At 39.4% G+C, this 27,033-nt stretch overlaps 1 protein-coding gene across 2 annotated transcripts; it reads right to left on the bottom strand.

The window, feature by feature from the left end:
* Positions 1–753: 753 nt before the first annotated feature.
* Positions 754–25,895, bottom strand: klhl6 (kelch-like family member 6). 2 transcript variants are annotated; one of them, XR_009307579.1, is made up of 8 exons: positions 25,509–25,895; positions 21,457–21,622; positions 15,063–15,512; positions 9,377–9,614; positions 7,899–8,101; positions 6,421–6,634; positions 1,405–6,103; positions 754–1,261 (listed from the first exon to the last, which is right to left on the bottom strand). XR_009307579.1 is itself a non-coding variant. In XM_034038460.3 (7 exons), exons 1-7 carry the CDS (start codon positions 25,763–25,765, stop codon positions 5,802–5,804), a joined length of 1,830 nt encoding a protein of 609 aa, XP_033894351.1. In that variant the 5' UTR covers positions 25,766–25,895; the 3' UTR covers positions 1,275–5,801. The 2 variants fall into 2 exon arrangements, 1 of the variants encoding a protein (XP_033894351.1); XM_034038460.3 differs by lacking the exon at positions 754–1,261 and having other exon boundaries at positions 1,275–6,103.
* Between the last annotated feature and the right edge of the window lie 1,138 nt (positions 25,896–27,033).

The raw sequence follows: 27,033 nt of genomic DNA, 5'->3' as shown, positions 1-27,033 counted from the left end.
TGTAGTAGAATTTTATAAGGTTTACTTGTTTTTGAGTACAGTGTAATGGTGTTTTTTTAACAATATCTAGGAGAGGGGAAGAAATCACACACCTTATATTATAATCTTCATTAGCAGGGTGTAAATCGGGGGTATTACTACATATAAAAAATTCTTCTTGCATTGCAATTCGAATTAACAAAGTCAAATAATGTGGAAATATTATAAACATACTGGAAGACATCTGGGCTTCAGCGCTCCAGTTAGTGGTAAACAGTGACCTACTTCAGCAGAGCATGAACTGAGCAAACGGAAAGCCCTGAACACAAGCAAATGCAAGGTGTCAACACCAGGGGGATTAAAAGCTTCCCCCTGTTTGAGAAGTTACTGCAGTAGAGATAGACAGTGCGGTCGTATCGGATTCCTGCCTCACTCGAGATACTTTGACCCACAGCCGGAACAGAGGCTTTGGGACCATATTTCTGAAAGCTGATGTTTTTGCAGCCTGAAGAGGTAATTTAGGTTCAAGCCACCCAGCTGACACTGGCAATAGATATATGGTTAAACCAGTACACACACACACAAAGGGTCTTCACAATCATATAATAGAACAATACGTGAAAGGTTAAACAGAATGTATACAAATGTGAATTTATTGGGTTATAGCCAAATATAATCCAAAACATACATAGGAGGCTAGGAGTGTGACGAACGAAAAGACGGATATGATCAGCACATAGGTGTCCCTGTTTATTTAATGAGGACCCTAGAAACACAAGAGCCACTGGGTGAACATATTTGATTTATAGAGTATTTAGACACGTTTTAGTTTGATCAGTCAGATACCAGCAATTTAAACCAGCCAGGAAAGATAAATAAATATGTGTACTAAATTGACCAACAGAAAACTGTTTTACATCAGTCAATTCAAAATATTTTTAATCAAAGTGGACCATTATTTCAATGAAGCATCAGTGTAATAGACCGCTGACATTCCACAGTACAGTTAAGAATTTTACAGAAGTAAAGCAATTAAAATGATCACAATTTATTTTTTGTGGAGGGCTAATATTACACCTTTAAAATGCTCAATCAGAATTCTAATAATACTAATAACTTGACTATAACTATAAAATAGTTTTATAGTTTTATAGTTTTACCTTGCATATGGCAGTTATGAGTGATGGAGGTGTTAACTAAGTATCTTGGCCATGGCATCCTTCACTTTGAGCTGCACTTTCTTCTACACCAGCCAATCAAAACCATCAGGGCAGAAAATGACCTGCCAGCAACAACATAAGGAAACCAAGAAATATTTAATGAACAAACAGACAATAAATTAATACACAGTGACATACAATCCTATTTAGAGAAAGGACAACTAACACCAAGATTCTGCCAAGAATAGTATATGAAATGTCTGACCTTGTAAGGAACCTGGTCATGCTTGCAGGTCGTTCAAAGAGAGCAGTGCACTGACCACTGAACCCCCCGGGCTGGAAGGGAACACCTAATCTAGCTGTCCTCCAGGGTTTGATAGCTTCAATACGGTTCAACAGTAACATCAGGCACTTAGGTGCGTCGGCCGAAAGCAGGATGCAGGACCATATTCAGCTTCAACATATTCAACAGACACCTGGTACTACACACAGTTCTCAGTTTGCTTGTCTTGCTTTCCAGGAGGTCTGTTTCTGCTTTACTTCCTTGGTCATTTTACCTCAGCAGTGTCTTCTGGGTCAAAGCATGTTACTGGTTGAAAGCATGTCAGGCAAAAGCGGAAGCAGCTGATTGGTTATTGGCAGGAAAGAAGCCAGTGAAGGGGTGGGAACAATTTCACTCTCCAGGTGTGCAAACAGAGATTTCTTTATTCTAGTGTAGTACCAGATATGTTTTCAATCGTTTATTAAAACTGCATATTTGAGGCCTATGCAATGAATGAATGTGCATGTATATCAGACAGTCTGCTTCCGTTGAAGGACTGTAGGCAGGAGGTATGGATTCTGTGGAGAAACTGCAGCCATGTGTTGTTGGGGATTCGCAAAACAGGGAGGATATAACATCTTGTACATCAGAAATAAGAGAAGACTAGGCAGAATCATTAGCGGACCACAGCATTCCTAGCAATGGTAACAAAATGGACCTGGAACAAATATTTCTGATAGCAGTCCTAACGAAGTAGCACTCTGTTGCTATGGTTTCAGTTTGGCAACATAACAATATCTTACCACTGTGGTACTATTCTACAAATGAGTCATTTCATTGTAGCTGCCCTGTGCCATCATTGCCCCTTAGTACATAAGAAGATTATATTGTTAGGGTTTGTCTGGTTAAAAATGTTCGTTGTTGTTTCCTTTGTTAGGCTGCAATTTCTCCAAGGGAAAGATGACAGCTGCTGTGTTAACCACTATCCTGACATGATGGTTACTATTGAAGATTGCACTGGGGCTGTTTTTGATAGCTGCTGCTGTATAGTGTTCTAGGGCTATGGCCCTGAAACAGTGAGATTTTCCCTAGTAGTCAAACGTCATCATTAGCGGACTCTTGTGGGACGTGGTGACTGGCCTATGAGAGCTTGCTGGCTGCCCTGCTAGTTAATAGGGCAGCGTAGGTGGGTTAGTAGGGGAGTAAGGCGCAGAGTTGGTGTAGGCGGCAGCCTTGGCCGAGGATGGATGCCCCGTTAACAGCTTGTTAAAGAGGGCCTTTGCCCTGCCTTATATTAGGGTTATGGTAAATAAATAACCCTCCCCTTTTAATAGTAACCACTACCAGACAATTTGGCAGCATGGTCTACAATGTAGTTGTGCACAAATTCTGGGTCTAAATTGACTGTTTAATCTTAATGCATGTGGTGAGGATTAAAACATTGCTTGAAATGGGAAATATTCAATATGTTTTGCAGAATTTAAGGTATAGTATTGGTGTCTGTAGTACCGGTATGTATTTTTTATTGAACCTCTGTTCCTGGAAATGTTTTTTTTAATGAAGACAAGGGATCTGCATATTCAGATCTTGTTAGATTTGATCTAGAGTGTGTTTCTTAAAACAAATCTTAGATTTCTAAAGCATACGTGATTATATTAATGGGTATCAGTTGTTAGTAGTTTGTAAAGTTTCACTGTATAGCATCATGCTGCACTGAAGAGATTTCCTGGTGGTCTTGACTGCCACCTCTTGGACAGTCTTGGCTGAATACATCGCATGGCCTGTGAATTCAGAGTCTTGAAATGAAAACCTGCATTTTGGATTGGTGTGCTTGGTATTGGGTGGGTTTGCAGATTAGTATTGGGATTTCATGATCTGAGGGGCAGTGCGAAATTTATTTCAGGGGCCCTTACAGTATACCCAAGAAAATGTCTGTACAAAATTACTATTCCCTTGTGTCACCTGCAAGTAATCACACTATCCAACACTACTCACACCACCTCACCTACCTGAACTGGCATTGTGAGGCTGGGATGTTTTCTTTTATTTTTTAAAACCAGATTAGGCAAATGATTGAGAGAAAAAAACTTATATACTATTCATACGACCTACAGTAAATTATGCACGATGCTTTGAATAGTGATTGTGAATGATATAGGTATTGTGGATAGGGCATTAGTTGTGCCTCATTAAGCTCACTGTAAATGTACTTGGCTCCAACTGCTATGTAATGGAAGTCTTGTTTTCATCACAGGATTTGGATTTCCCTTACAGGTAATAAGGAAAAGTATTGTGATCTTACCCACGCGTCATGCATGTTATTTAGTTTCCAATTCTTATCTTGTTTCTGTTTTTCATCACAGCTTTGAAACTTATTTAAAAAAAAAAGCTGAGCAAGGTTCATAGCCACAGGCTTAGCTGCTAAAGACTCATTCCATTCCCTCACACAAGGGCTTTCTGCAGCATCAACGTGAGACTACAAATTAGATAGTGTAATTACTCTCGGCTGCAACACCTGTGCGAGCGTCCCTGCAGAAAACTCAGTTAATTACTGCTGTTAACGAGATGCATTGTGGCTGGGTTTCTTCTAATTTTATATTTAGAGAATATTGCATTGTGTTTATGTAGTATTGACTTGGAAAATGCTGTTGAAAACCAGTTAACTCAAGACGAAATGCATCTGTTTAACAGCAGCAGTCAACTGAACCAGCTCATCACAAGGCAATTGTTAGCGGGACGTTTGCACAGGTGTGGTAGGTGAGATTAATAATCAATTAAAACCCACTGTGGGGATACTATCGGCTTCTTGAAATGATCTAGCAGCAAGTCTCAGTGATGAGGTGAGTAGAAGAGGAATCCGTTTTGTAATCCCTTTCCATTCCACTTATTTCAGGAGGTTACCTGCCCTATTCAAGGACCCTGTGTCACTTCTTTGTGATGTCTGTTTTATTGTTTGAAAAAACAGAAGTGCGTTTTGGATTTTTATTAGGACCTCTGCATTTGCTGATTCCTCGTGGCTGCTAATTGGGAATAATATCCTGCCGATATGCATCAGAGAAAAGCGATTGCAAAGACTGTTCACCTTAAAAACAACAACAAACACCAAATTGTAAACACATTTTTCAAATTGTTCATTACATATTTGCATACTTTACAGGTTTGCACATATTTCTCAAACTAAATCAACTGTTAGCAGTAAATTTCAGACTTTTTTCTTTTTTTTTTGGTAGCAAGCGCCTAAGTGATGTAAACAAAGCAAGTTTGTTTTTAGCGAACCCGTAAGATAATTTCTGCAATTATTACAGGAACCTAATTCACAACATCCGTCCACTGCTGGCCCTGTGTGTTAAACATCTTTGAAGTTCATGTAAACTGTAAAAACAAAATAAATAGCAACCATAACAATGGTTAGCAGTATAACATTGTGTCTCTTGTAATTTCTGTCTGTTCTCTTTCCAGTGAGTAAATTACTGAGCTAGGAACACGTGCCACGGTTTCGTTTCCAGTAGTTATCAAAGTTTTTCTTCAGGTTGTTATTTTTTGAGGGTGAGTATCATCCTATTAGGTTAAATTATATTTAATACATATTTTGACAATTCCTGAACTTTGGCCAAAAAAAAGGGATGCCCATTCCTTAGCTTTCACACCTTTATCACGCACTTTTAAAAATCTGTTCAGGCTCTTTTTCCATAGGCTCTTTACCGGCTTAAGCATTAGTTTCAATATACAGTACATTACGGTTTAAAGGTCTACTCAACCAGAATACAAATTTGCTTATGGATGAAAATTATCCAAGTAAAACTCAATATGACAAAGATTCTGTACCAGGAAAGCTACAAAATGAACGACGTTACTGTAAAGGTACAATACAAGGATCTTGGCAATTGGCAGAGTGCATCTTTGTTGTCAAAACAGCCACCTGAAAGTCCCAATATAACCACCAAACTTGAAGACAGGATCAAAATAACAATGGATTCATTACTGGTAGTTGCCATTAAACCCGTTTCTTGTATACAAGATTTGGAAGTGGAACATCGTTGAGATTAGGAAACCTGTGCTGTAGCCTACTGTACTGTAACCTGTAAATCTCCTTGTTCACTTGTTGTTATTGCATTTTATCTGCCAAACAAAATGAAGGTGAGGTGAGGATAGCACGTTACGTGCTTGGTTGTGCAACGTTGTATAACCCAAACTCCAGTGGATTAGGATAATGGTACACAGACAGAAGCAGCTGATAGACACCTGTTCAAAGCAGGTGACCCATTCAGCTGTACAGTAGATTCCAAACGGGTAACTGAGGTAAAGAAGTATTAAAAAAACAAACAAACAAACAAACAAACAAACAACACTATTTTCAGAAGTGAAAGTGCTAGTTTTTGTTCCACTCCAGTTCGCTGCTGTCAGACTGAAACCGCCCCCGGCACGATCCTGCGTATATGAGTGTAGGACTTCCGAATGGTGACGCTGCCGTGGTGCGAGACGCCCCTGGGGAGAACGCACTCTTCAGTCAGTTTCTGCGCAGCCGGGTCCCAGCACAGCACAGTCGCAATTACTTCGTTCTTCTCGTCCCTGCCACCCGTCACAAACAGCTTGTTGCTGCAGGCGGCGATCCCGCAGCTGGCTCTCTCGTGGCTGAACCTGGTGACCAGACTCCAGGAATCTCCCACAGGGCTGTAGGAGTAGAGGGCTTTCATTGCACCACCTCACGAAAACAAAGGAAGGCAATATTAGTCTATTATATGATGCAAAATGATCTCAAAGTCATCTTTGGCTCACATGTAGGCCAATTGATGGATTTTTCTACGTGTCTAATTTTAGTAGGTTGATTATAGTGAAGCCAGTACATGGAGTTGGTAATAGGAAAAAGTTTGTGCAGAAAGAAGCTTTCGTCTGCCTTTGCTTGTGCCATGTTGCTCTACTCTATGCCACAGGCTGTACCCCGTGGGATATCTGTGAGCTTATTAATAATCAATTGGTTCGCCCTGTAATAGGTTTCCAGCCAAACTTGCTGATACTCACCCACTACATAGATGTGGTCCTTGAAGGTCACAGCGTTGATGCACTTGGCTTCGATTGGCATGGGGGACTTTAAAGTCCATTTATTAGTTGACGGGTCAAAGCACTGTGTCTTATCCGTGGCGAGTTTTCCATTCGGCCCTCCTCCAATCACGTACAGCTTCTTCTTGTAACTCGTCGCAGCAAAGGAGCTCACGTTTAGCATGAGAGGGGCAGCCTGTCAGCAGTGAGACACAGGCCGTTAGAACAGCCAGAATCATGATAATACATTCAGTACATTTGACATGCCTTATATTATCTTTACCCCTGGAAGTGATATGGCAACAGGAGTAAATGGCAACTTTCTTTTGCTACAGTGTGGTGCTTGAGAGATCTGCATGAAATTCAATTAAGCAACAAAAACAAAGCAAAAAGCATTAAGTGACCAGTAATAATGTTGCTAATGGAGCCATTTAAAAAGAGTGAGAACCAAGACTTTAAAGTCTAGTCTTAACTTGTATTAGTTTTATCCACAAAACACTATATAGTTCCAGTTTACAGATCTCCAAATCCCAGATTAATATGTACAAGCTTAGAACCTTTTACACAAGAAAGTGTGGGCCGGTGATAATACTGCTAACAAGACAAGAGGTGAGAACATTTATTTTGAACTACTGTCGTTCACCTATTACTCATTGGAGTAATATTTAATTGCTTACAATTACAGTTCAGTTATCATTTTTATTATCTAATTCATTATGAACAGCCCTTTAAGCAGGTTACGGTATGTTCTCGATTGTACCACTAGATGGCAGAGTGTAATTAAAGTTTGCTATATCGTGAACAGCTTAGTTGACTTGATTCCAGTTTCTATTCCTGCTCATGTCCCACACCTGTCACTGTATAAGTCTGGTAGGAACGCTACTTGTTCTGAGTCCAGGAATCCCACACTTTTACCTGTGTCTAGTACTAATAGCAAGAGCTGGGATTTGAGGCATTTCTTAAAACAGTGATGGTTTGCTGTGACTCGACCCAGGCTTCTAACTGTGGAGCTTGTCCCTTCTGACAGGTGAGCTGGGTGTAGAGATTTGCATTCTTTGTAAACAGTGTTTGTTTTAAGTTATACACAGTATGCTTAGCAATAGAATGTATGTGCGGTGCAGTATGTCACATTGAAAAAAATAAATCTGGTCGCTAACTTTTCGTGACATAATATAAAAGTAACTCATGGAAATTTAGCCACATGAGTGGTATACAAAATATGTATATTCTGTAAAATGCATAAAACAATATATGAGTAGGGGTGAGAAAGATGAGTTACAGCAAAGGAACATGGTTTTTATTATGGCCTTACTGGTTTCTTTATGGACAGCCACCATCCAGCTGATACCAGTAAAACCCCAGCACAGGTTTACAGCAATTATATTCATTTAGGCTTGTGGACAACACTCAATTTATAGAAGAGTCCTGCAGCTTTGCATTATAAGACCCTACACCATCACCTCAGTCCAGCAGTTATGAAAGGCGTCGTATGTTTCCACACTGTTCTGCCGCTGAATCCCATCAAAGCCACCAATCACGTAGACTTTGCCTCCCAGCACTGCCATTTTGTGTCTCCACCTGCCAGTGTTCAGATACTCGATTTGGATCCATTTGTTCAAAGAGGCATTGTATTTCCACACGTCATGCTGGGTCTCCTTTCCACCTGCAAGCATTACAGACACTGTGAGGATATGAGGTACAACTGTGTCGACCTACAACAAGACAACCATTTTAAAAATATTTCAGTCACGCTTTATTTTGTATTGGTTGTTACAACTAGATGGGTTTATGAATGAAAGAGAGGTAAAGTTAGCCCCAGTTGTGTGTTGTTTTACCCTAACAGTCAAGATATCACAACCTAAACTATTTTTGTGTTTTGTCAAACATGCTTTTTCTGCAGATTTGAATAGCATACACAGTTGGCTGTTAGTTCTGTTTATTTATGTGTAAGGGTCTGGTCTTTAGAGGAAGAAGATGAGGCAAGAAGTGATTGTTTTTTTAAAGGAGGATGTTCCACATGAAAGACGCCAGCTCTTTCATTGTTGTTCTCGTGTTGTATTTGTGAAGCAATACTAAAGCACACATTTCTGTGACAAAAATCTCAAGTAGCATTCTCACTGGAGAGTAGGAGTATCATTTCCTGTGTAACAGTCGCTAACCACATCCTCCTTTTACCCTTTAGCACCCAGAGACCAGACAGTATACATATATGGGAACAAGTCTTTTGGGAGTTTGAATAAACATCAAGGCCAAAGTGTCTCTCCCTGCTTGCTCCGCAGTCAGGACATGAACCTGCACTCCCTTGACTACATGGATTACCCAGCACACCATGCAGTCATTCCTTAACTGGGTGAGCCACGTGGGGAGAACTACAGTAACAGCGTTCAGAAAGTTACTTTTATAAAGTATATTGTTACAATTACTGTCAATTATTACATGCATTATATTTTACATAGATACTTTTTCAGTTTGGTCAGGCTACAGCTGGAAATAGTCTTTGAAGATCCAGCTATCGAACCCACTCATTCCCTCCACTGACACCGTTTCTAGCAAGAACATACGAAAAGCACATTCATGTGAGCTCTGACCTGCACTGTTGAAGCTCTTTGTGATTTCCATGTTATGCAATTAGCCGTAGCTCTTTTTTGAATTTAATGAAAAGCAACTATTACATTTTTTTTTTCATTAATGTAATCGTGATCCATTATTTCATTACCTGTCTGAAAAAGGAACTATTACAGTTACACATTACTGAAAAATGTAATCGGATTACAGTAATGCGTTACATTTAATGTGTTACTCCCCAACACTCATAACTAAGAATAGTTTCTGACTGGCTGTGATTATGAAAACATCTTCTGATAATGTACAATAAAAACCCCTTGGATGGTCCTTGTACAATCTGTGTCTCACTTCATTTATAAATGGTGGTGCATACCTGATATATACACTTCATTCCTAAATGTGATGCAGGCGAACTCCACCCACTTCTTGTTCTCTGCCTCGGTCTCCATCTCTGTGATGGGCAGCTTTGCCACCTCGAGCCGGCTGCGCCGCAGCGGATCCAGACAGGTCACCTCCGACACAAACTTCTCGTCTTTAGTACAGCCTCCGATAATCATGAACACTTCGGACTGGAATTCCTGTATCCTGGGCTTCGTTCGCTCAGAAATGATCTGCAATTAGCAAACAGCATGACAACATGGCTCAGTCATGCAGCAGCCAAAGCAAACATCCTCCACTATCACATTGAATGAGTACAATACTGTCAAATGGGGGGTCGGTCCCCCTGGGGGTCACAGAAGGGTTTCAGGGGGTGGAGAAACAAATGCATCACAAGCAGACTAACTCTTTATTTTTAAATTTAATTTGATACCTGCAGTGATTATTTTGTGTTGTGAAAGTCCATCTGATTAGGAATAATACCCTTCTTAATGTTAAAATGTAGAGATACCAATGTATTTCTGTTATCTATTAATGAGGGGGTCTATTGGGAGGGTTGAGGCAGACCCAAGCCACTTCAGTTAGAAAAAGTTTGAGAACCACTGCTATAGATAAATGTAAGTTGATAACTAATCAATTCCTGTGTTGTATGTCATATAGTCTGATTGTAGCTAGTCCATTGGAATACACATTTTTAAATGTAGGTTTCACTGTCTGGTTCATATGTATTGCAAAAATACATATCATGACAATGGTTAGTTCTAATTTCTGAACTATTAGTATACTTTAACACAAAATAACCAATCATCAATGAGTTGCTTGTTAAAAGCATTCTCATGAAAAAGTGCCTCGCTATCACTTATTGTAAAAGCCACAATATCACTCTCCCACTTATGAATGTAAAAGATTTCCTAAAAAATACATGCTTTTGTGCAACTATTGTGAAATGTGTTACACAATTAATAAATCCTGGTTTAAAAATCATAATAGTTAGTAGTTTTCATTTAGCACATTTTCTTTTGTTTACAAACAATTACTAAATTGCTTCTGGTTTACAAATAGCCATTCTGTAAACAGGAAAAAAAATATATAAAACACCTTTGATTTATAAATCAGAAAGACAAAATTCAGAACAGCTATACAGTACTTTATAAATTCTATACAGTACTTTAACCCAATTCATTATTTAAACATCCAAATCTATAAACCTAACATTTAAAACTATATATATATATATATATATATTGTAAAAGATCCTCACCCACTCGGGTTCGTTGCCCCTTTAAAAATAGACCCGGCACACAGAAATGGATTTTAAGCGCTGGTGCGCTATTTTTAATCAACACAAAAATCAAAACAAAACACACAAAATAAACACCTAGCTCGGTACGAGCACTAACTAACACACAGGAACACCCTGGCTAACACGGGACAGCTACACTGTTTCCCCGTCCTTACAAAACACACTGGTTTTATACAGCACTTACTTTTTCTCACTCATGACTGCCAGGAAGCAGAGCACACCTTTCTGCCTCCTTCTCCTCAGCAGCCTTGAGCAGACTAGCTGCCTCTCTTAAATACCCTGCACCTGGTTTTAATTTAACAATAGCTACCAGGTGCAGGGGATAATTAATAATAAAACAATTAACAAATCAATGAAACAATCAACCAAAACAATTAAACTAAACAAATGTGCATTCCACACATGTTTTCCACTCAGGGAGGCTTTAACCCCCTCCCTGCTGTGTTACACTTCCCCCCCCTTGTCTTTTCAAGACACCGGCCACTCGACGGCCACCTCCCTCCACCCTTAAAAGACCACCCACCCTCAAGTCCAGCAATGTCAATTGTCGCCCTCTTCCACGGGCGGGCTTGAGGGTGGGTTGGTCCCTCCGGCGTTTCCAGGGATGGACCTAGGACCGACGAGGAGGGACCCAGATGGCTTGTCCAGGGCGACCACAGCGCAGGCCGGTGACCGGGAGCCAGGACTGGCAGGCAGAGGCGCGTGGCTGTGGACCGGCGCAGCGACGTCTTGAATCTCAGGGGGAGCGGAGCAGTAGGTAGGCGGAATGGAGCAATCAGCAGGGGGAGCGCCAGCGACGTCTGCCTTTTGCGCAGTGACGTCTTCATCCTGCGCAGCGACGTCTGGGATTCCAGGGGGAGTGAAGCAAGGGACCAGGCAGGCGACTGTGCCTGGCTGTACTGCGACCTGGGAGCCAGGTCAAGCGGAGGGAGGTCTGGGCATTCCGGCCTGGTGTCCACGCTGCCGGGACAAGGGACCTCCCTCGGCAACGCCGGACTGGCTTGCAGGGGAGGCGGCACATCCTCCCCCTTGACTTCCACCGGTGACTCTGGCAACAGTGGCTCCTCCCCTCTGGGCTCTGAAAGCGGCGGCTCCTCCCCTCTGGGCTCTGAAAGCGGCGGCTCCTCCCCTCTGGGCTCTGGAAGCGGCGGCTCCTCCCCTCTGGGCTCTGGAAGCGGCGGCTCCTCCCCTCTGGGCTCTGGAAGCGGCGGCTCCTCCCCTCTGGGCTCTGGAGACTGCGGAGCTACGCTAGCCTGCTCCCATTCCAGGAGTAACCGCTCCAATTCGGTTGGCTCCCGCTCCTGTCTCTTCTGCGGTGCCAACCCCATCTCTCTCTCCCATCTCTCCAGCTGCTCCTTCTGAGCAGCGGCATTTCTATTAATCTGCTCGATCAGGTACCATAAATCCATCTTTCTGGGTCGTAGGGGCGCCCACACTTTCTGACACCAAATGTAAAAGATTGCACCTCACTCGGGTTCGTTGCCCCTTTAAAAATAGACCCGGCACACAGAAATGGATTTTAAGCGCTGGTGCGCTATTTTTAATCAACACAAAAATCAAAACAAAACACACAAAATAAACACCTAGCTCGGTACGAGCACTAACTAACACACAGGAACACCCTGGCTAACACGGGACAGCTACACTGTTTCCCCGTCCTTACAAAACACACTGGTTTTATACAGCACTTACTTTTTCTCACTCATGACTGCCAGGAAGCAGAGCACACCTTTCTGCCTCCTTCTCCTCAGCAGCCTTGAGCAGACTAGCTGCCTCTCTTAAATACCCTGCACCTGGTTTTAATTTAACAATAGCTACCAGGTGCAGGGGATAATTAATAATAAAACAATTAACAAATCAATGAAACAATCAACCAAAACAATTAAACTAAACAAATGTGCATTCCACACATGTTTTCCACTCAGGGAGGCTTTAACCCCCTCCCTGCTGTGTTACAATATATATATATATATAATTAGCTCAAAGAGCCAGCTGACCAGCGTTTCGATATGTTGTACATATCTTTCTCAAGGGAGTCTGTGTTTGAATCAAAACATTGGAGGTATTTATAGGTTTTTGACAGCATGACAACTACTTATTGTTATTGTTTACATTCAAATCCATGATTTATTCTTACATGATGTAATGCTTATATATATATATATATATATATATATATATATATATATATATATATATATATATATATATATATATATATATATTGTGAGGAAGCAGGTGGAGTGAGACAGCAGGGAGGGGGTTAAAACCTCCCTGCAAGAGAGAAAAGATGTGCGAATGCACGTGTTGTTAATTGTTTTATTAATGATTATCCGCACCTGAGCGTGATTGGGCAGTTTAAAAGGAGAGCAGTCAGTCTGCTCGGGGCTGCTGAGGAGAAGGACATGGAATGGAGTACTCTGTGTCCTAGCAGTCCCGAGCAGACTGACTGCTCTCCTTTTAAACTGCCCAATCACGCTCAGGTGCGGATAATCATTAATAAAACAATTAACAACACGTGCATTCGCACATCTTTTCTCTCTTGCAGGGAGGTTTTAACCCCCTCCCTGCTGTCTCACTCCACCTGCTTCCTCACAATATATATATATATATTTATAAATCAAACTTGCAAATCATTGTGAATCATAGAAAAACATACAAATTTCACTGTCTGATCAGGATTTTCCACATGTTGTGCATTAAGAAAACTAGGATCCTATGATACATCACAGTAAAACATGTAAAAACAAGCCTTTAGCTGCTCTAACAATACTCAAGGTCCTTTATTTAAGTATTTTATTGTATATAATTCATTTCCTAGTTTTGGGATTACTGTTGAGGAATGCTAATGCTGCTCATTTTCCCCCTATTTTTCATTTGCTTGTTACTGCTGTGAAATTCATCGCAGGAGTAATGTTTGTTAGAATATTATTTCACTTAACAAGGAGTTCAGATATGTTGTTATCCAAGCAGACATCAGTATCTTTACACATTCGGTTACATAAGCCACAGGTAGTTAGGTACAGCAACCCGCTGTATATAGTTCTTTTTCTGTTCATTTAGTGCCAGCTCTGAAATATGTTGAGATTATATATTTTTACTTTTATGCAGGTTATGATACGGTAATGAATAAACAAATTACAGTAGCTTTACATGTCCAACTCCACTCACTGTAATCACACACCCACAATGCATTTCTTACGGTGGAGGTGGGGTGAGACGTCAGTCTCCCAAAAGCCTAAACTTGAAATGTATTATAAAAGGGATCATCAGCACAATTCTAACCACAGTCTGGGTGACTTCTGAAGTTGTATCTGTACTATGTACATGCACATTATTTACATGCATGTATCTACTGAATATAAAGCCATAGATTTTCTTAATAAATCAGTATTTTCACTGAAATGCTGTTGAAACATAATATTGCACAATACATTGCTTAGAGGAGATTCTGTGTCAACACTGCAGTTCTGCTGCTGACTCGGTGTCTGACTTCAGACAAGTCATTTCCCTTTATTGTGTTTCAGTCTGAAATTTGTGGTTGTCTTACTACACTGTAGAATATATGCACAAACTTGTGCAGAGTATGAAACCCTAGAATTCAGCAGTGTAATATACACTTATCCTTCACCCACTCCTGTTGTTTGTGACTCTCTGTAAATTGTGGAGGTAGATACAACGAGAAATTGTAAAGATTTGCTAATAAATAAATATTTGTTCAGGGTTTGGCAGGGATGGGGTTATAAACCCATCCCTAAACAGTACATCTTTTTAATGTCCCCTCTGGTTGGACTGGCCAATCATACATGTGAAAGTGTATTACTTTTGGGAGCACTGTCCTAATTGGTAAGGCTAAATTGTATGACCAATTGTCAATTTAGCCTGGCCACATGTATAAAGGCATATTTTGCTTCTTAAAGACAAAGCCTTGTTTTATCTGTCTGAAACTTTTTGTTTTGTTTGCTTGTTTATTTTATGTTAACATTTGATTTATTTTTTAATAAATACAATTGCACAACCCAGTCCTTTAATGTACTGTGTTTATGAGAGTGTGTTTGCTTACTGCCTTGCCTGGCCATCAGCTGCTTTACCATATTGTTTTTTTGAGTTTTAATAAAAATCAGAATCCAGCAATCACTGTTGTCCTATATTTGCTCTGAACTTTGATCTTTGACTGAGTACCTGCTGGGAGAGATGCAGGGGAAAACTGTTAACCAGATTACACATGGGCCACCAACGACATCAGGAAAGTTTGATTGGCAGGTGCACTTTTAATGTTTTGTGAATTTGATGATGGTTTACTTAAATCAATTTTCATAGAATGTAATTTAAATCTTCCAACTCTTCTTGATATCACTGAAGAGAGTTCCACACCTACCTCATTCCCTGACAGATGGTACATCCTTGCCTCTTGCAGGAGAGGAAAGACTTCGGGACATTTCCGGATCGACTCGTCCCCTTCAACCCTCTCCACAAAGTACCAGGGGTCCAACAAAGGCAGCCGGACGTGCTTCAGAATGTTTGGTAAGAGTGACAGCCTCTCATTCTCTCTGGATTGGACCCAGCTCATGACCGTCTCAAACACCTGCTCTTCCTCGGTCACACTCAGCTCATCGCTCTTCAGGATGTTGCAGAAAATGTCCTCTGGGAGGTCGAGGAACTCTTCGTAGGTGACGACCTGTGGGAAGTTCTGGATGAGGAAGTTCTGGACCCGTGTTCTCAGGGTGTCCAGTGAGTGAGTGTCGGCCAGCCGCAGAATTCCGACGCAGTTATCCGGATGCAGAACTTCAGTGAGAAAGTTTGCGCAGGCATCAACCATCCGCAGGAACTGGGAAGATCATGAAGAATAAATACATACATCAACACTTTCATACTTAACCTCAAACACTCAATCACATGGGTGAAATTAGCTGCTATACATTTCTCAACTTTGCAAGTTTTCCAAAAGAATGATAATTTCTCGTTGTGTCTACCTCCTCATTCTACCTCCTGCAACAATTCTGAGGCTCTGGCTGAAATGAATGATGTGTTCCAAGAACAAAAAATAAGAGAATGACTGTAATTCTCTTTATCCTGGTAAAAGTTAGGCGATGTATTCCACAGCTGTTTTATGATGTGTGAATAAAAATATCAAAACAATCGCAAATGTGTATAAAAATATACACAGGATACAGCAAAGCTATATTTAAAGTGTTGTGTCTTGTAAACATGTCTTACTTATTGTTGTGTGATGATGAGAGCCTTTTGTATGTGTGTGTACTGGTTTGTTTTATAATTATTGGTGTTTTTTCCTTTTAGAAAAAAAAAATGTTAATAACAACTAAGACCTGTGGGTGACAGAGAAAAGATAGAATACAGTTTGTGTCGAGCAAAGAGAGAGACAAAGCATAGTGAAAGCATGGTCAAGCATTGGTAAGCATTGTAAAGCCCAGAGAGGAATGATAAAGAAAATGAAGAAATATCACAAACCATGCTAATCCATGGTAAATGCAAAGTAAAACCATGGTAAAAGCAAAGCAAAATGAACCTATAAGGGATTATTTAAAATTATTATTATTATTTGTTTATTTAGCAGACGCCTTTATCCAAGGCGACTTACAGAGACTAGGGTGTGTGAACAGTGCATCAGCTGTAGAGTCACTTACAATTACATCTCACCCGAAAGACGGAGCACAAGAAGGTTAAGTGACTTGCTCAGGGTCACAAAATGAGTCAGTGGCTGAGGTGGGATTTGAACCATGAATTGCTTTCATAATAAAGTGTTAGTTACTATTGTTTAACTGTACACGTAGAATTTACAATAATTGCCCTCAATTAGTGCTTTGCTAATTATCAACATCATTATTGAACTAATTTACACATGTTTTCTATTGACTGTTTGACTGATGTTCTATTTTAAGGAAGGACTAAGAAAGGTCTAATGATCGACTGAAACATATGCTTATTATACGAGCAGTCATGCACTGCATCCTGTATGTTGTCTATCTGTTAATAAATGTACACGTTTTGTCAATAAAACAATGACTCTTCATGTATTACATGACTCTTTAAGACATGTCTATACCAACCCACATGCCAGCCTTCTTGGAAAAGCTGGTAACTCTACTCAAAGTACCCAACAGTTAGGGTGCACACATGGGTTTGTTATTACCCCTATCAAGGCTTTAGTACTGCCTCCATTTCGACTAGACTGAGCAAGCTGCTGGAGGTACAGTATAAGAGTTCTACTGAGGATTGAGGAAATGATTACTTGTGTTCTGTTTTACCATCTGAGCTTTCAATGTGGGTGTTATTATGAGGCTAAAACCAAAAAGCAAATTTTCTCAACATTTTCTCGACACTCTGTCAACATGCAAACAGGCTCAAAAAGCTTGTCACGAATACTGGACTGAAGATGCCATTTTATCTTTATGATTGATACTGTATTAAAAATGATTTCCAGTCTTTTGTTAAGGTTATACAATATAATTCAATATGGTGTAGCGATGTGTCTCTTCTTGTGAAGTTTCATTCAAAGTACTTTACAAACCAGTAATGAGAAATGTTGATTCAGAATCTCTAATAGATCTTGGATGTGATTTTCAGTGGCAACTAAAACACTTGTCACCCAGTTTTCAAATAAAAAACGAGTGTGAAAAGTCCATTACTAAGAGCTTTACTTGCAAACATAAAGACAACAAATCAGTGAAATACTGCCAAACCCGGAACAATTGTTTGGGCCAACACATAAATTAAGATATAATACCCCAGCAAACTGAGGATAGATGAGTCCTTTGCTTCCCAAACCCTGAGCTGTGGCACTAAGGAGGGCAATAGGGCCCCTACTAGGTCTCAGAAGCAACATTACCTCAGCATAAATGTGTTCTGTATTAAAAAAACGGACATAACGAAAATGTAAATTCAGCAACCAGAATGCATACAATAGGTGCGCCTCATAACATGTGAATCGGCTGAGGTCCTCGTGCCCACAAGAAGATATCACACTATAAGAGACAGGATCAAACTGAGATAACGCTGATGTAAGGTTCTGCCGATTACCAACATGCACATGGCTGTGGGTATGGTATATTTAATGAAGTGAAAACTGAACTGGGTTTGTTTATGCACAGCTTGTGTTTTTGTTTCCATTACTGCGCTAAGTGCATCTCAAGGGATTTTGAGGGCTAAAGTACCTGAAAGCACATTGTAGTCCTCTGAGGGTTCCAAAATAAACCACCCAGCCAGAAGACCTTGGTGTGGTGCAGAGATGACTTTTTACAAGTTTAATAAAACCTGTGTTGAAGTGTGTATATGTCTTAAGCAAATCGTTTTTGTCCATGCTCACAAGTAATGTGGGTTCACAAAATGCAAAATAGCACTTCTTCACTAAGCTTTGAGTTATTTGAATCGGTGAAAAGAAAAACGTACTGTGGATGAAATTTTAGCGCAGGATGTGTTGGTAATGAATCTGGTGTTACAAAAATATCTGTTTTGTTAATACTCCATTTGGTGGATATCTGTCACAACTGCAGCTAACTGCAAATCTAATGAAACTCACTGCACATATACTGTTGATCCTTTGAATGACGAACCTGTTCCACACACGGAACACAACCCTTTCCATATGTTTGTAAACTGTAGTTAGAATCAATGTTCTTTACTTGCATGTACAGTACAGATATAGGTAAATTTCACAACCACTGGTCCCCAAACTGTGTGTGTTTTTAAATACCTAAAGTTACCAACAGGAGGTCCTGCTTTGAGTGACATATTAAACTGTGCGAGGAGATTTAGGAATCAGGTGGGGCAGAGTAATTGTATTCCTTGTATTCGAAAGCCTGGGTTGCCTATTTCTTTTCCAATAGGATTTCTGAGTCATGTAAACTTGGGATTGGAGCTGCACAGGGTTTTTAGTTTTCAATCTGCAAACAGGCTAGAGTCAGCCTCAAAAGCTCGATACCGTTCATAAACAGGCTGCATTCAAGCTCAATGATGGGGATCTGAGCTCCAGTTAAAACAACAGACAAAAACACTAACGCTTACACTATACCACATACAACTGACCGTCTCAGTATAACAAACTGTTACTTCCTCATTACACTGCTCAGAGAAGCAGAGTTAAGCTGCTTAAATAAAAATCTATTAGGGCTCCCAAGTGGCGCACCCAGTAAATGTGCTCCATGTGGAGTGCAGGATGCGCCCTATAGCCTGCAGATTGCAGGTTCAAATCCAGTCAATGTCATTGCCGACCATGACCAGGAGTTCCTAGGGGGCGGCACACAATTGGCCAAGCACCACCTGGCTAAGGAGGGCTTAGGTTGGCAGCGCAATCCAGAGTTTACCACGCACCAGCGACTGCTGTGGCCGCTACAGCACATGCGTATCTGCAGATGAACCATTCAGTTCTGTGTTGTTCTCCGGCACTATAGGTCTGGTGGCTTCGCTTTGGATCCGCAGTACGAAAAAAGACGGATTGGCAGGAACACGTTTCGGAGGACGTGTGTTTCAGCCGGGGGGTTGCAGTGGTGAACCAGGATAAAAATAGCAATTGGGCATTCCAAACTGGGGAGAAAACCGGGGTAAAAACCATTGGGGACGACTAAATTTATAAAAAATGTTTTAAAAAAAAATCTATTGATGACCCACCAAATAAGTCACGTATTATTTACACTAGGAATAATACTGCATTATTCTCTATATATTTACTTCAATATGTATCTATTTAGTGCAGGTTTTGCGCAAAAGAGGGGCGGGGAAAAGACTGGGAAGGGTAGGGTAAAAGAAAAATTACTACAATCATTTATTTTCACTTTCGACTCCCAGTCTCCTTTCTCTCACTTTATGATTTTATTTTGTGATTATTTAATTAGTGTCAAAATAAATGGCCTTCATCTACTCACAGTTGCAGTCTCATTTCTGTCCAAAAAGAACCTGAAACAGGTTGGGCAGCAGTGTGGAGTAGTGGTTAGGGCTCTGGACTCTTGATCAGAGGGTTGTGGGATCAATCCCAGGTTGGGGACACTGCTGCTGTACCCTTGAGCAAGGTACTTTACCTAGATTGCTCCAGTAAAAACCCAACTGTATAAATCGGTAATTGTATGTAAAATAATAATGTGATATCTGTATAATGTGATATATTGTAACAATTGTAAGTTGCCCAGGATAAGTACAATATATTGATGGACGTTACATAAGAAAATGAGATGTCCTTTTTTCGGAATACCATGTTCCTTCCCAAAAATGTGTTTTAATATTAGCCTTTAATAAAGGAAAACGACTGCTTTAATTAATTTTCATGTATCTATTTCAGTGCAATGTAGTTTCTTCAGGTAATAAGAAATATGTTTTTTTAACATTTACATTTTATTTCTGTTTTTTCATAAAAAAAAAAAAAAAAAAAAGATTTCTGGGGAGAGTAAATAATACATTAACTTTGATTCATGTACTAAGGGTTACTCTCAAATGAATTCACGATCCAGTTTATGGTAAACTGTGCATGGATGACTTGCACAGTCAGCTGTCAGCTGAGTCCCCAAAACTGAGCTGAATTCGAAAATGCAAAGAGGCCCAGAATTTGGGACGTTATCTAAAAACCAAGGCGGCCCAGAATTTGGGACGTTATCTAAAAACTAAAGCGGCCCAGAATTTGGGACGTTATCTGCAAACCAAATCGGCCCAGAATTTGCGACGTAAAACAGGGGCAGTCTATATGTAAAACTGTGATTACATTAGAGATAAACTAATGTATCCTGTAACAAAACTGCAATAGTGTATACATTTTATATTAAAATATATCGCAATAACAATTATAGATATATGCTACTTGAAAGAAAAAAGTACACCACCACAGAAAGCCAATTGTTACATTCGTGCATAACATGATAATTCATATAAAGTAATATCACCCATAGTTTGTTATATCAGTACAGCGTAATACAACATTATATTTTAATGGTAAGGTTGTGGAAAGCAGATCACTCTCTCTATCTGATCACAATGTTAAAAATGCCTGCAAGCTTTTCCACTCGTGTGACGACATATTCATGTGACAGACATGGACCAATCAAAACGCGAGACTGTTATGCGGTTCCATCCCAAAAACCGGGCCTGTGTCATACCTCAAAAAACAACTCTAGAATAAACAATAGCTATCCTTAAATGGGATATCTGTGGCAAAACATATTTTAAAGACCTTTTTCCCCTTCAACAGAGCTAACTGAACTTTATTAAATCTATGTAATCGGTATAATTTGTGGATTATAAATACATTTCAAAATATATTTACAAAATACAGCGATACAAGATACAGCTAAACCGTTGGTGTATTCATTTTTGAACACCGTTTGTTTACGCATCTCTTGGCAAACTGAGTTAATTAATAACAATAATTAATAACAACTGTCTTTCGTTGCATTTCGGTAACATGGCTTCTGGGTCAGAAGCGGGTCGAAAAAAAATCGGACCCGCGCAGGAGTTTGCTTGAAACTAACACAACCAAACGGCTTACCGCGACGTATTAAGCAGAACAGTAAGTTGTAAGGAGCAGTCTCTGTGGAATAGGTTGTTTTGAAGTTTAGTGTAAAAAACTAAGAAAAATATATACCTTCTTTGCAGCTCATTTAAGGCAGAGATTACAAACAAAAAAATGTTGGCCAAAAATAAAAGTTCACCCTGTGTTCTAAACTGTTTCTCTGCTCTCTGCTCTCTTGTGTTTCCTCCCTGACTGCTGACTAACAGGAACACATTTCGATGCATGCAATACACTACACAGACAGGCAAGCTGACGCACTCACCTGGAAAAGACTTGCCGCTTCAAGTATTCTCTGCACATTTTGCTTGGTGATGAGTACTTTGCTGGTGTAGGTGTAATCCAGCAGGATCTTCATGGTTTCTGAATCTACACCTTTTATTGCGATTGTATCTTCATGTTTCTCTTTAAGATCATTACAGAACATCGCCCTATTAAGGAAATAAAAAGGATTGTTATTTCCAGCATCTTTCTATTAATTGCAGGTGCTCCAACATCCTTGATGCAATTCAATTCTGTAGATTACTGTACAGTACACATTTTTCATTGATAAAGGTAACTTCAGTGGCACAAAAAAGTAAATATGAAACGTGAGTTATAAATATTTCATATACTGATGCTAGTAGTTTGTAGTATAAATACATATATGTATGGTCTGAAACTGGCAATGATATCAACTTTATCTTATTACTTTTCCATAACTACTATTTGTATAGCGATGCTTTGTCCTGGTGAACTGTGTAGTAACCTTTAACACTACTCTGTGTTTCATCAGTTTCCGTCCCTTCCTGTGTTTTACAATTAGGCTGTATTTTTTCATGGTTATCACTGATTTTACGATTGCCGTGTAATATGCAGTTCCCTGTGGAAATGCCCATTTCTGAAAGAATAGTGTAAATATACATATTTTGTATCACTTAAAAAGAAATACAGCAAATGTTTGCTTTATTGATGCACTAGCTGTTACACTGCACTTAGGAACCTGGCAGCCAGTTTAGTTTGCTTCTGTTAAAGGAGTGAGCACACTGCATGGAGCTACACGATTTCTTTGAAATGTCTTCAACACCAGCTGCATCAAAGATAGGAAATATTTCTGCTAAGTATCGCTCTGTTCAGTACAAGAAGTGGACATTTCCCCAATTGGAGGGGAATTAGCAGCAACACATTCTGCATTAACCCCAACCCTGCCAAAACACAATATGTACAATTTTACATGGGGGGGAAGTGCACTTATTTTGCTCAAATGAGTGGAGAGCTTGGCACAGGCTTCCCCCTAGCCTGTACCTTCACAACAAGTGACAGGGACACCTCACCCTGCCATATGCTTGGCTTTCATGTGTTGTCATAGTTACAAGATGTATAACATGTTGTGGGGGTCTTATGAGGGCCTTTATTCATATGTTATATTTTTTTTATGTAGCAAGTGGGCTGTACCCCAAAGCTTCAGGGTTTTTGTATATTTTCCTTTTTGTTTGATGTCTTTTTTATATTTTGAGTCCCTCAGTCTATACTCCATTGCCTTATCACAGAACATTTTATGATTTTGTTATTTTTTAATTACAGCCCAGCAAGGAGACTTGGATGCAGAATGCTACGTGGGAGAAAGGGTGTATTCTGACAGTTATTGTTGCGTTTGTTTTCACAGGAAGGAAGTGGTTACTTCTCAGAAGTGTGTTTCCTTGCGGGGTTGTCATCACAGAAAACTGAAATGAAACTATTTTTGTGAAGTTTTTATTTTCAAAAATCCTTCTGTTTATAGTACTGGGACAGCGTGTGAAAATAATAAAAAAAAAATAGATGGTGTCCCCTTAGCATCAAAGAAACTTAAAAAAGGGTGCAGAAAGAGGAAGCTACACTGCTTTGGAATTTAAACAGAAAACCAGTGTACTGATTGGCTTTGCTGTTCACCCATAATTTCAAATATACCTAATCATGAACTTTAAGGTAAAACTTAGGGCCAGTTTCAAAGGCTTCTGCGTTTGAACCAAGATAAATGTTTTTATTCAAGTTTCAGCTAGGGTCTTGATCAGTATCTTTCTATGTAGATTTTATAAAACAATAAATTACAATCCTCACTGAACAGTTTGAAAAGTGTTGTTGGGTCCACAGAATTATTAGGAGGCAATTGATTTTGAACAAACTACTGCATAGTACAATAGTCCCTATTGTATTGAAATGGTACCATCGTAGTGAACAGAAGTATTACTGTGCATTGGCTTGACAACTTAGTATTGTTTGACAACTTTATTAACACTGTGGTCCCACTCTAACAATGGCTTATATCATTGTAATTGATTTTGTACTGTCCTTGGCCCTTATAGGTAAACCTACAAAAATGTACCCAACACCAAAATGCTTTTTACCACTAAAAAACATATCTGGGTTTATTCAATAGCTCTAAATGGTGATTGATAAAAACACAGCCACCGTTTTAATAATTCTAATATGAACCTCCCTGAATTACTCATATTTCTACAGACCTTGGGCCTTTTATTAAATATTTTGTCTGCAAATCCAAAGCTGTTTAGATTCATTGAATAGACCCCCAAAGGACTGGGCCCCCATTTTTTTTTTAATGCAAAACAGTTTATTAAAGTGAAGGCGGAAATATTCCTGCGTGTCTCCATGCTGTTTCGTCTGACATTCCTGGAAACAAGTGTCTACCCTTGCAGGGTTAGTGCTTCCTGCTGTTACAATGCAGATCCTGCGGAATTCCTGATGGGTTACAAATAGCACTCACTGGAATCTGAGTGGACAGGATATAGGTTCTATTTAATGGTCTAACTGTCGCTGGTGTGAGGTGGTAGCAATGCTGAACATGTGTGTATGTTTTTATTTAAAATTAAGCTGCGTTTAGTGGATATTTACTTGTTGCAGTTCTCCAGGAATAGCCAAGGCAACCCGTATAAAGGGCTACTGTAGTAAAGGCATAGCCAAGTGTAATAAAACATAGACAAAGCATGCTAAAACCCAGATGCATGGTAAAAACATGGCATGCTGTGGTAAACTGATACGTGCACAGTATAACCAGGGGGAAACATGGGAAAATCCAATAAGAATGTACATATTTTACACTGTCATTTTTTTTTTAAGAGATACCAAGTAATCTGTTATTTCTCCAGTTCAATATTGTTGTCGTTGACAAATAATTCTGATTATGTTCATTAAGACATCTCTTAAACAGATCAAGAAAGGTTCACTTTATTGCTAAGGTAAAACTATTGGAAACATAGTCAAGTAGACAACGTTACGGCTAGAGTAAGATGAAGGAGGCACTGGCAGAAACGGACTGTGTTTCTTATAGTTCAACCTTAGAATTGTGATTGAGTGTTTAAGGTTTGGATGATTCACTTTATTGCTACCAGAAATATGAACAAGACCTCTAACAAGTTCACACATTGGGGGGGGGGGGGGGGGGGGTCACAGCCACTGGGTGTTTTAATGATCCCCTTGTTAACTTCCTTAAACACAATACAAATATAATGGAAATGTGTCTGTTTTATATCACATTACTAGAGTTTAAAGAGAGCAATATTTATCTCCCCCACTGTTACAATACAACACAAAATGTGTCAGGTCAACTAAGCTTTGTGTTTCACATATGACATTTCACACTAGTTTTGTGTGTAATCCTACTCATATGTGTGCTCTGTATTTCATAATTATTGTGTTTTAACACTAACTTGTGTTCTTGCAATTGAAAGAGCTGATGCTATCCACAGTGCATATTTATACAAAAATGAGCTGTTTCCTGATGGAACACTGCCAAAGATTTTAAGAAACAATTGAACAAATGACTCAAAACATTATATTAAAAATGCCATTAGAATGGACATGCCATTAGAAATATGAAACAGTAATAATTATGACACTAATATTAACACTAGCCCTTTTTAAAAAATGTGTACAACTTATTCTATTTATTTAGATTCATTTTTTGATTTCTGACTGTCTCAAATTAACTTCAATGTTCTACATAATTGACTTAAACTTTTAAGGGAACAAGGGCATACACATTCTCTATATTTAAAAAAATTATCATTGTATTAAAATATAATTGAAACAGATTTAAGATATAAATGCATTGAGCTGAATATATAATTGTAATATATTTCTTGAAACTATAAACGGCATTTAGCTTGGGCAGTAACTAGAAGTTATTAGAAATACTGAAAGAATCTTAATAAAATTCAATGGCACACATTTTTTAACTAGAACTCTTGTATTCAATGTCTTCAGTGCATTTCTAGATTTAGCATTATGGAGTGTTTATAGTTACAGAGCACTAACATCATTAGAAAGATCAATTTTTTCTACCTGAAATAATTGCTGGCAGCCGCTAGGACAACCCTGTGGCAAGGGAATTCCATTCCATCCACATATAGAGTAACATCTGTGAGTGAATTCTCCAGTCGGAGGTTCTCCAGACCAATCTGGAGCTGAGAAGAGAGGCCAGAATCATCGAACTTCACCTTCCCATCACTAGAGTTCTCCACCAGCCCGACCATCTCTGAAGATCCATCGTCCAAGGAGCCCGCTGGCTCATCACTGCTCTTTTCCACGAGATCTCCCATACCGAACCTTCAAAAACGACATTAGCATTCCATCCCAACAATGGCACCCCGAATGCTATTCATTTTGATGTAATGCAGCATGAATGAGTGGGATTCTTATTCTTCGTTTAGTGCTTCTTTTTTTTTTGCTTTCCTGCTAGGTCACGTTGCAGTCGCTGGGTGGATTTCCTGTTCACGTCCCCCTGCTTATCTATAGCTAGCAGGTGCAAAACAGGAAGCCCTGCACTTTCTCAACACTACTTAGATGGTAAAAGTGTTGGTTTGCTGTGTCTTTAAGACATTCCTACTAGACAGAAAATCCCAGGCACTGATAAGGTGTGACTTGGCAATGGTGCACACAAACTACCCTTAGAAAAGTTTTAGTAAATGTGCATTTTTTAGCTCCTTTACTTTGCACGGCTGTAAATCTGAGATTTGATATAGTAATAAGAGTGATGTAGTGCTGGTGCTGTCCCTCTTCATGAACCATGCTTAACAAGCATCATTAATTGACAGAGACTTCATTGAGACCCGATAGGATTGACATTAAAATGATGGGCACTAACTTTGCTAACAACCACTCCTCCCATCTTCTTTATCTTCGCTTCATACAATCCATCCACATTCTGGAGAGATACGTTAATACATTCTATATGACAGCCGTAACACTTAAACCTGTAATATTGAACTGATTATCCATAGTAGACTTAACATGATTATAACTTGTTTAGTATGCTAGTGTAATGATAATATACGAACTGGGCTCTTTTTGAACTTGCCCTGATAGTGTCCCTATGCAGCTCAAATGTAATGCATTTTATAGTTTGGTTTAAGGAAAAATCACAATAAACGATGTACAATATTGTCTGTATTGTATGAACATATCAGTAAGCAATATTTACAATATCAGAGTTAAAATAAGCAAAGAACATTGAAATTTGAATACTAAGCCCCATATTGTCCCCCATTAGCGTGACCGTGTCCTTATGTTTAATCTATGAATTAAAAAGATTTGGCAACACAGAACCTGGGTTAGATAAACATACCATTGTTACCAGATTTCCAAAGTGAAAAAACTGGATTTCTTTTCTTCATTTCATTGACGCCGTAGCAACTCTGAAGCAGTTAAAATAAGTATATAATTAATTAGTGTGCTATTTACATGCTGAAAACTACAATGGCGGTCATAATAATATTATCAGGCTTTGACCAGGGACAGTGGGAATTCTTTACAATGTGGTGCAGCTTTCTGGAAGCTCAGCTCACTACTGTATTATTTCTGTGTTTCT

Source organism: Acipenser ruthenus, chromosome 17 (assembly GCF_902713425.1).
Source record: "Acipenser ruthenus chromosome 17, fAciRut3.2 maternal haplotype, whole genome shotgun sequence".
In the NCBI taxonomy this organism is placed as follows: Eukaryota; Metazoa; Chordata; class Actinopteri; order Acipenseriformes; family Acipenseridae; genus Acipenser; species Acipenser ruthenus.
This window is presented reverse-complemented; position numbering and strand designations above follow the sequence as displayed.